The 9,854-nt window shown below is 59.8% G+C and overlaps 1 protein-coding gene across 1 annotated transcript in view; it reads left to right on the top strand.

Annotated features, from left to right (window-relative positions):
* Positions 1–5,458: 5,458 nt before the first annotated feature.
* The window catches only part of USP43 (ubiquitin specific peptidase 43), an 18,472-nt gene continuing 14,076 nt past the window's right edge, over positions 5,459–9,854 (top strand). Inside the window, exons 1-2 of the mRNA XM_057423962.1 lie at positions 5,459–5,726; positions 8,096–8,236. Coding sequence (XP_057279945.1) covers positions 5,556–5,726; positions 8,096–8,236 — 312 coding nt within the window. The 5' untranslated portion in view covers positions 5,459–5,555. The remainder of the gene's footprint in view (positions 5,727–8,095; positions 8,237–9,854) is intronic.

Raw genomic sequence — 9,854 nt, 5'->3', positions numbered from 1 at the left:
CTCCTCTGTCCTACCGTTAGACTCCCCCAGCATGTGTCCATGCACAAAGCTGTGCTGTTGCATCCTTCCTGCTGTAAGGGCAGATGATTCAGGGTGCAGTGGAAGGACCAGGTTTCCAGCTGACCCATCAATTCACAGCATAGTGCTGGGACCAAAGCCCCTTACCACCAAAAATTTGGCTTCCAGCACCCTGATGCCATTATCCTCCTTTCTCCTGAGGTCAGGCCACGGACCTCACTGAAACATAGCAATGCAGAATGGCTTGCATCCCCCTTCTTGCCTTCCTGTCCTCAGCACAAAAGCTTCATAGTAAAAGGTTTTTAACACACCTCTGGTTTGTGTTGGAAGGCACCTTAAAGCTTATCCAGTTCCAGCCCATGCCACTGGCAGGGACACCTTCCACTAGAGCAGCTCCAAGCCCCTGTGTCCAACCTGGCCTTGAACACTGCCAGGGATGGGGCAGCCACAGCTTCTCTGGGCACCCTGTGCCAGCGCCTCAGCACCCTCACAGGGAAGAGCTTCTGCCTAAGAGCTCATCTCAGTCTCCCCTCTGGCAGGTTAAAGCCATTCCCCTTGTCCTGTCCCTACATCCCTTGTCCAAGGCCCTTCTCCAGGTTTCCTGCAGCCCCTTTAGGCACTGGAGCTGCTCTAAAGTCTCCCCTTCAGGAGCCTTCTCTTCCCCAGGCTGAACCAGCCCAGCTCTCTCAGCCTGGCTCCACAGGAGAGGTGCTCCAGCCTCCCAGCATCAAACCAGGCTTTCTCCAGCCAAAAAATCAGGTTCCTGGTTCGGCAAATACAGGGTTTGGCAAATGCACATTCATCCTGGAGGGAGCCAAATTGAGGCTGGTTCCCACCCAAACCCACTGAGCCCCCGCAGCCTGGGTGCACAGCCTGGGAGGGCCCAGGGTGGTTTCTGCAGCACCAGCCTGGGCTTGGCTCTCCCTTCCCACCCCCAGTTTCAGTGCCTGCTGCAGAGCACATCATCCTCCTCCCAAGGGGATCGTGGGTGAAGAGAGCCTGGAGGTACCTGTTCAGTGAAGCAGCCAGGGAATGTACATTAAAAGCAAAGCAAAACTGCTGCAAACAAAGTGCAGCAGCTCCTGCAGCTCCGGGTTATCTGCTGGTGTTCAAAATCGATGGAGCATGTTCAGCAGCATGATGCGAGATCCCCAGAAAAGCAGCATTTCCCAGCCTTGATGCTGTTCCTCCTCAGACATACTCCGTCAGAAGGCAGGGCCCATGCATCTTTAATGGGGGTACTAAATAACTCAGTTTGCTATCTATAATTGAATTCTAGTTGGAGACGCTGCATAAGGAGCTGTCTGCTGCAGGGGGAAGCTTTTCCTCCCTCTCTTGAGCCATGAAACTGAGTATCACCGTTAGAAGGGGGGTGCAGGCGATTCTGCTAACACTGCCATCAGAAGTAGCCCTGTTTTGCCAGCAGAGCGGCACTTCAGAATGTCTCAGGACTTAAGGAGTCTCTTAACACCCCCTCCCCACAGGCTTTGATCGCCCTTCCCATAACCTAAATCTGCAAAGTCCTGCACCAACATCACTGTCCCAGCCTGCCCGATGTGTAGGCAGGGTGCAGGCAGCGGTGTTGGCAGCAGCTCGACCACACTGGTTCTCCCAGCCCCACCTTGTCTCTGCTCAGCTGCCCGCAGGGTGTGAGCTGGGCAGTGGGACCTGGCTCTTGGAGTACGCTTGCTCTCGGGCACACAGATGTTCCCAGCCAAGAGAGCAGGGGAGGCTTCTGGAAAAAACCTCGTCCTGTGGCAAAGCACAGTGAGCGTGTGCCGAGGTTTCCCTGGGTTTTGTTATTCCTGTGATCTGGCACCGTGCAAATGGATTCCTGCTGGGCCTGAGCCAGCTCAGCTCAGAACTTGCAAGGTTTGTTTTCCTGCACCCACCCAACAGCCAAGTGCCTCCCTGGCCCAGCCAGAGCAGAGGTTTCCAATGCTGTCCTGTCCCCACATCTCCCTAACCAAACCAGATCTGTTTTCATGTTCATCCCAGACAGCTGGTGTCCAAGGTATGGGACAATGCATGCTGTAACAACCAGGAATTTTCCATACTAGTGAACAAGCATTTTCCCCCATCTCTTTGCATCTGACGATTAGATTTTCCCCTTCCCGGATTTGCTCCAAAGTCTAAGCCTGGTACACAGCAAACGGCAGCTTGAGCAGCGGGAGCTGCAGCCAGCCCCGAGCTCCCAAAAAAGGCATTTTGGGGAGAAACTGCTGACGCAGCCCAGTGCTGCTGGTGTACTGCAGCCCCCATAAATATTGGATTCAGCCTGAATAGGAAGGTACCATGTTCCGAACGATGTGAAGAGGGAAGATGGCAAACACGATATTGCTGAAAGGAAGATGAGCACAGTGAGCATTCACTGTGCTTGCTCCAGCCTGCAAATTGCTGCAGACTGGAACAATCTGGTGGTACCTGTTGGGAAGATACTGCTGCCTGCTCTGGGGCTGTGCTGCTGGCCCAGCACACTGGCATGCCGATGCTGGGAATGGTGCTGCTCCATAAACACCCAAGCAGAGGTTTATGTCATTGGCTCACATGCACTGGTGCCATTCCCTGCACTGGCATTGCGGGGACAGTGGGGACCTGGGAGCCTCTTGGTGCTCCTCAGCCCTGTGCTGCAGGTCACTGGGGCCTCACAGAGCTGCTTCCATAATCTGATGCTTTCTAATTCCAGCAGGTTTGGGGATTTTTGAGCTGACTCTGCTTCACTGTCGCGTTTTAGACGATTTCCCTGTCATGTGCTCACCAGGTCTCAGTTTCTGCTCATCCCTTTCTAACAAACACTGGTTTCTGATCTGAATCTCTCCATTTGGCTTGGGCCCCTGTGATTTTCTGACTTCCACACTCTTTCTCTGGGCTTTCTCTTGCACCCATTAGCAAGCTGCTTGGGATTTCTTGTTCCACTTGATGCAGAATCAAGCTCTCATCAGATTCCCTCTCTCACTCCCACCCTGTTGTTTTGGCTCGGATGAGATGCTGCCAGGCTTGAGTGTCCAGCCAAAACCAACTGGAGAGAAATAACAAGTACTTTAATTTGCAACAAGCCAGGAGCATTCCAGATTCGATAAGCCCTGGTTTTCCCACACTGTGTAAGGCACAATCTGCCTTTGGTGAATAATTCAGATAGAAGAAAAAATCCCTGTAGCCTCCTGCTAATGCTCCAGTAGATTCCAGTTTCCATCTCCTCGGGCTCTGCAGCAGGGTGGTGCTGTAAGCAGGGCCATGAAACTGCCAGGAGCCCCAGGGAATGCTTGAGACTTTGCTTTATGGGCTGTGACCTTCATGTAGGAGAAGGGTAGTTTTAAGGATGCCTTTCCAAAAGGAGCATTTTAAATATTGGCTTTGTAAAGGTGGGTTTTCCCACCCTCTGGCCAGGAGGATGCTGAGAAATGACCTTTAACCACTGGGGCAGAGAGCTTGAGAGTCAGGGGGTGCCAGGCTCTCAGAGCACATCCTATCCCCATTAGGATGGCTGCGGTCGGAGGAAAACTCCAGCTGGGAGCAGTCCTCTCTGCTCTGGATAAGCAGCTCCTGAGCCTGCCAGCACACCAGGGCCTCCGGTGGAGGAGCCGTCCGCAGGCAGCTGGTTCCCCTCCTGCTCGATGTCTGCCCCGCATCGCTGGGTGAGGATGGGTTTTGGCAGCACATAGCTGCTCCTCTCTGCCCTGCTCCAGTCCCACCACGCTGACAGCCGCTGGGCTGGTGTCCCCAGGGCGGTCACCAGCTCCCTGCCACCACCTCTCCTGACCTCACAGCCACAGCCCTGCTCCATGGGAGGAGGGATCATGACAGCACCTCCTGGCCCTTCCTCCATTGTGCAGCCCTTTCTCTTCCGAAGCTGCCTCGTCCCCAGCAGCGTCCAGGGCAGGGTTTGCAGCACATGGCCGTGCCCAGGCTGCTGGCAGTGCCTCCTTCCTCTGCAGGGCAAGGAAGGGGAGGGGAGGCTTCCTGGCACTACAGATCCTTCCTTGGAACATGCAGAGATGTTGCTGGATGATGCCAAGACCTGCAGGGATGGAAGAGAGCCCCCAGCACCCACCAGGGACCCCCTCCATGGCCCAGCAGTGACCTTGGCAGCTCCCCAGGACAGAAGAGCCACTGGGCTGCACTGGGGCCACTGCAGCCCCCTGCCCTGCAGCAAGTTGACATTCAGTGGCCCCCTGCCTGGCAGAGGGACCTCCTTCCCACCGCATCACTCCGCAGCCCCATGGCCCTGGTTAAGGACAGCAGCTGCACCAGACATGCCTGGGCTCATGGGTCCATGGGCATTGCTGCCCCCTCCCTGCCCCGCTCGGGGATGTGACCCCAGTGGTGTGGGGTGCTGGGAGCCCTGAGCCAGGGTTGGTGTCAGGCTGTTGGCAGAGGCTATCAGGTCCCAGGCTCACACGGGCAGCCAACTTTGGGGCACTTGAGTCTCCGCAGCCGTTTGAAGAGCAACGCACTGCCACTGGGTCACACTGAGCCGGACCCGCTGCAGTCCCTGTCCCAGTGCCGGCATGGTGCCATGGGACAGACCCGATCAGGCTGGAAACCACCTGAAAAACCACAGTGGGTTTGCTTTGCTGGTGGTGCCACGGGCAGGGGGCAGGGAGGTGACCTGGGGGCCTCAGCCATGTTGGACCCCTCCGGCCACACAGAGAGGGCTCTGGTGCTGGTCCCTGCGCCTGCGGGAAGGTGTCACTGTCCCTCCCCAGACGCCAGACAAGCACCACCTGCGGAGCCGGCCGGTGAAGGGTGGGCAGAAGGCAGCCAAAGCCTCAACCCTGGGTTTGTGTGGAAGTGACCTCGCTGACCGGCGCAAAGGTGACCATGGGCAAGGGGCCCAGCGAAGAGCTTCCAGAGGTGGCAGGACTGGGACACCCGCCTCTCGGTGCTGCTCTGACCCTCCCCATGATGCTGAGGGCAGCGGAGCGGCGCCGGTGGGGCATGGCCGGGACTCCCGGGAGAGCCCTTGGTACCGCTGCGGACACCGGGGCTCGGCCGCCAGCGGCAGCAGCAGCTCCCCGTTCCTCCTCCTCCCGGCTCCCTTCCCTCTCCCTTCTCGCAGACCCAGCCCGGGGGAGGAGCCGCCCCGTATAAAACCTCCCGCCCGGTCCCTTCGGCCCCGCACCGGCCCCGGCACCGGCGGCGGGGGGAGGTCAGCGCTCGCTCGGGGCCATGCGCGCCGCGGCGGGGCCGGGAGCGGGCGGCGGCCGCGCGGAGCCATGAGCGCGGCAGCGGCGCGGAGCGGCCCCGGGCGGCGGAGGGGCGGCGGCGGCGGGAGCCCGGCGGGGCGGCGGCGGCGCGGGCTGCGCTCCCTGGGCAGCCTGGCGGGGCGGCTGCTCCGCACCTGGGCGCGCCTGGCCGGGGGCCGCGGGCCGCGCAGAGCCGCGCCCGAGGACGACGAGGGCGGATTCCGGGGGGGCGGCCACGGGGGAGAGCGGCGGCGGCGGCGGCGGCCCGGGGGGGCGGCCACGGGGGAGAGCGGAGGCGGGGAGCGGCCGCCGGGCGCTCAGGGGCTGCGGAACCTGGGCAACACGTGCTTCATGAACGCGGTGGTGCAGTGCCTCAGCAACACGGCGCCGCTCGCCGAGCTCCTGGCGCTGGGCCGCTACCGCGCCCGCGGGGCCCGCGCCGAGGTGACCCACCGGCTGGCGGCCCTAGTCCGCGCCCTCTGGACCCGCGACTATACACCGCAGCTCTCCGCCGAGTTCAAGGTACGGCCCCGCCGGCGCGCCCGTCTCCGCGGCCTCGGGCTTTGCCCTGCGCACCCCGGCGGGAGCCCGGCTCACAGGACTTGTCAGCATCACCCCGCTCTCGGCACCCCCTGGCACTGCCAGCACCCACCAGCGCCCCTTCTAGCCCGCAGCACCCACTGGCACTCGCAGCTCACAGGACTCGCTGCCACCATCAGCATCTTCCTGCATCCTCCCAGCCTTGGCACCCACCTATATTCACCCACTCCCATCACCTGCCAGCACCCCAGCTCATAGAACCCACCAGCATCCCCTGCTCAAAGCACCCACTCCCCTGCCTCATCTTCCCCATGGACCTCTCACCCTGCTCCATTGGCTGCCCCCAGCCCTGCTGCTGTCATCCACCTCCTCCTGGGCTGCCCTCACTTCAGCTCTTGCTCCCTTGGCCGGGTGAGCTCCAACCCCTCAGAGCCATAAGGGCGAGCAGGATGCTGGCTGTGGTGGTGGGGCAAGGCGGGAAGGTGCCCCCGGAGCCTAACTCAGTGGCCTCAGGCCCCGTCGGTGAGTGCATCACGTCCCTGCTGGGTATGTACCAGCGCTCTGCAGGCTTGTGCCCGGCATGGGGATAGGGACAGGGCAGTGCATTGACCCCGGCATCGCAGCTCCCCACGCTGAGGGACATGTGTCCACTGGTGACAGCTCAGCAGGGACCTGGTGCTGCAATTCAGCTGCTGCTGCATTTGCAAAGTGCCTGGAGGAGCCACTGGGAAGCCAGGCTCCTTCCGGGTTGGGGTTTCCTGCAGCCAGGCTGGTTCTGGGATACCCACTGCCCTTCATTGCCTTTCCTAAGGGACCTGCGCGTGGGAGCGTGTTGCCTTTCAGTTTCTTGTAGCAAAGTAATGAGCTCTTGCAGTGCTGGGTGCAGCGTTTCCATGCTCTCAGTTCGCAAACACGCACATTCCTTAGACACAAAGCCAAACAAACCCTCAAACTTCCAGCCTCCCCTTTGGGTTTCCTCTCTCCAGGTGTTATCTGCATCTTCTGTGAATTTCCACCTTGTTTTTCTTCTTAGATCTGCCTAAAGAAGATTTTAAAAATCAGAGCAGAGTCTGTGACTCATTTTGCTTTAAGCCCACCTGCGGTGACATCGCTCCCTCTGCTTGTACCAGGATGCTTGTGCCACTAAGGGTGGGCCGGAGGGGGTCTTGGCTCAGGGTGTTTCCTGGGCATGCTGGAGGTCTGAGTCGCAGCACAGATGGTTGGGCTTTAACTATCAGCTGGTTAAAATCCACAGGGATGTGCTGTGTTTCTCCCTCCCAGTTCTGGTCTTGGGACTGAGCTCCTAAAATTGTCCTTTCCTGCCTCTGCGCAGCCACCACTATACCAGGCTTGGAGCTGAGGCCCTGGGAGTACGCAGCTCTGCCTTTCAGGGTGCTCCCTGCACCCCCAGCCCCGTGCATCCTGGGGTTTGGAGTCAGGGACCCACCCTGGCTCACGCTGCTCCCCTGGGAGCTGTTGACACAGCTCTCATGTATTGGTGGCACCCTGGCATCGGTTGGTGGTGCATCCCCCCAGGGCCACCTGAACCGCAGGCACAAAGCACCCCTGGGGCCTCGGCTGGCTCAGCGAGGGAGCTGGCTTCAGCACTGGTGTGGTGGCCCGTTGGCACCCGATGGGCATATCCTCCTCAGGCACTGCCTCGGCCCCACGGCATCCTTGGCCCTATGGCCTGGAGTAACCTGTTCTAGTGGAGGGTGTCCCTGCACGTGGAAGGGATTGGAACTGAATGAGCTTTAAGGTCCCTTCAACCAAAACCAGTCTGTGATTCCCACTATGTCCCCTGGCAAGGGGGTACCTTCCATTAGGCAAGGACATTGTGCTTCTTGCCTAACAGCAAAATTAATGCTATATTAGCCAAAATGCTGGGGGCATGGATGAGAGGGGGTGAGCAGAGGGCAGTGCCAGGCAGGAGGAGCTGGTCGGGCTTTGGGTGGAGGGGCAGAGCCTGGCAGGGGAGGCAGCTGCCTGCTGGTGATAGGGCAGGGCTTGGGGGAGAGCTGCGGCCTGCAGGGGCATCCCAGCACTGGGAATTGCCTTCCTCTGGTTGTTACACTGAGTTAATGCCTTCAGAGCACATGGGGCAGGTGCTGCTGGTGAGTCCCCATGGGATGGACTTGCCCATACGGGCTTTGTTGGGGTGTGCCCTGTCCCCTCCTGGGGGCATCCCAGCAGCTGAAAGCTGGCACACCACAGTGATGGGCCATGGAGCCGTTCTTTTGGCTGCTTGTGCCATGTCCCCGGGGATGAGGGCAGACACTGTTGCAGGGGTGGGATTTTGGGGTGGGTGTTACTGAACAGGGCTCAGAGCCCTCCCGGCCTGTCTCTTGCAGAACATCGTCTCCAAGCACAGCGCCCAGTTTCGGGGCAATGCGCAGCACGACGCCCTCGAGTTCCTGCTCTGGCTGCTGGACCGCATGCACGAGGACCTGGGCGCTGCCTCCCTGGCCCCACAGACCTGTGTCTCTGAGGAGGTGGGTGACCCCACCAGGGGGTTCTCACACCCTGGCATGGGGAGAGGGTCCGTGCCAGGTCTGGGACAAGGGAAGCTGAGATGTCCTGGGAGGGAGAGGGCTGGAGGTGTCCCCCTCACCCCAGTGTGGGATGGGGATGCGGGTGATGTGGTTTGGCTAGTGCCAAAGATGGCAGGGGGATGGCGGGATGATGGTGCTCCAGGGCTCGATGGGGTGGTTGTGGTGCTGGGAGAGCTTGGAGCCTTTCCAGCTGAGAATGCTGTTTGGATATGCACCCTGGTTCTTGGGGTTGCTCCATCAGGAGGAGATCCAGCCCCTCCCAGGCCCCCCGCCACCAGCTAAGCCTGCTGTAATTACAGTGGTTGGTGGCTTTGCTGCTGGTACAATGAAGAATTAAGTCTTCTTCCATCCATCTGCACTCATGCCGTCGCCCTGGCCCTGCCTGCTCCTTCCCTGCTCCCTGCCTGCACCCTGCTTGCTCCTTGCCTGCTCCCTGCCTGCCGGCGTGCTGCCTGTTGCAGGGGATGGATTTGTGCAGCCAGGTTTGCCACAGTGGCTTGGCTCAGCACTGGGTTGTCCAAGTTGGGCACAGTGGTCCTGGGAGCGGCTTTATCCTCCCTGTCCCCAGCTTGGGGCATCATTGTGGCTGTGGCCAAGGGGTGCAAGTCCAGCCGCCAGCCTTGTGTGAGCACAGCTCTGTCACATGTGGCACAGTTCAGATGTGGTGCCCGTCTTCAGAGCCTCTGGAGATGCCAATGCATGCCATGGTTGTGGCTGCTGGCGTTTCAAATGGTGCCGTGGCAATACCCAAGGCACCTCTCTTGGCTGCCAGGAGGGCTGGAGGTGGAGGCATCCCTTTGGGTTTGGAGGAGATTTGGAGGGCCACATGCAGCACAGATGCTGTCCAGATCCCCTCCTGCTCCACCAGATGGACCCTGGCCCCGGGCAACCCATAAGGATATGTCAGGCTCAGCAGGACTCAGTGCCAGCAGATGGCACAAGGAAAATTCACCTCCCAGCCAAATACCTCGTTGATTTTCAGTTTTACTCACCACAACAACAAAACCTCCCCATCTTTCCCCAAACCTGGCTCCTTTCTGCAACTGCTCTTCTGCCATCGAGCTCTGTATGGCCACAGCAGGGGGTGAAGTTGGTGGGTCCTGTCCTCTGTGTGGGGACGGGGCTTCCTGCGGTTCACAGGACAGCAAATGAGCAGGGAGATGGCAGGATGCGGAAAGCGAAATGGCAGGATGCAGGCAGGGAGACAGCAGGATGAGGGCAGGGAGATGGCTGGCAGGATGCAGGCAGGGGGATGTCACCTAACCAGGCAGGTTTAGCTGTGTAACATGGTTGCATCCCAGCGTCTCCCTTCCCTATGGAGCCGAGCAGAGAACTTGGCTCTTCTTGAGGTCCCTGGGGCACAACTTGCCTGAAGGATCCATCCCCCAAGTTCAGCAAAGGCAGCTGCCTCCCTCCCTGGTTTCTTGCCTTTCCTCAGGATAGAGAGAAGGATCCTGTGCTGGCCCTAGGAGCGAGTGGCAGAACTCTGCCAGCACTGTCCTCCATGTCAGTCCCTGCGAAGGACAGGGAGAGCAGAGCCCGTGCCTCAGTTTCCTCA

Source organism: Pezoporus wallicus, unplaced genomic scaffold (genome assembly GCF_028554395.1).
Source record: "Pezoporus wallicus isolate ANWC-B61680 ecotype Strahan unplaced genomic scaffold, APGP_CSIRO_Pwel_v1 contig_7876, whole genome shotgun sequence".
Classification (NCBI taxonomy): Eukaryota; Metazoa; Chordata; class Aves; order Psittaciformes; family Psittacidae; genus Pezoporus; species Pezoporus wallicus.
The sequence above is the reverse complement of the archived record's forward strand: the minus strand, read 5'-3'. Positions and strand labels throughout refer to the sequence as shown.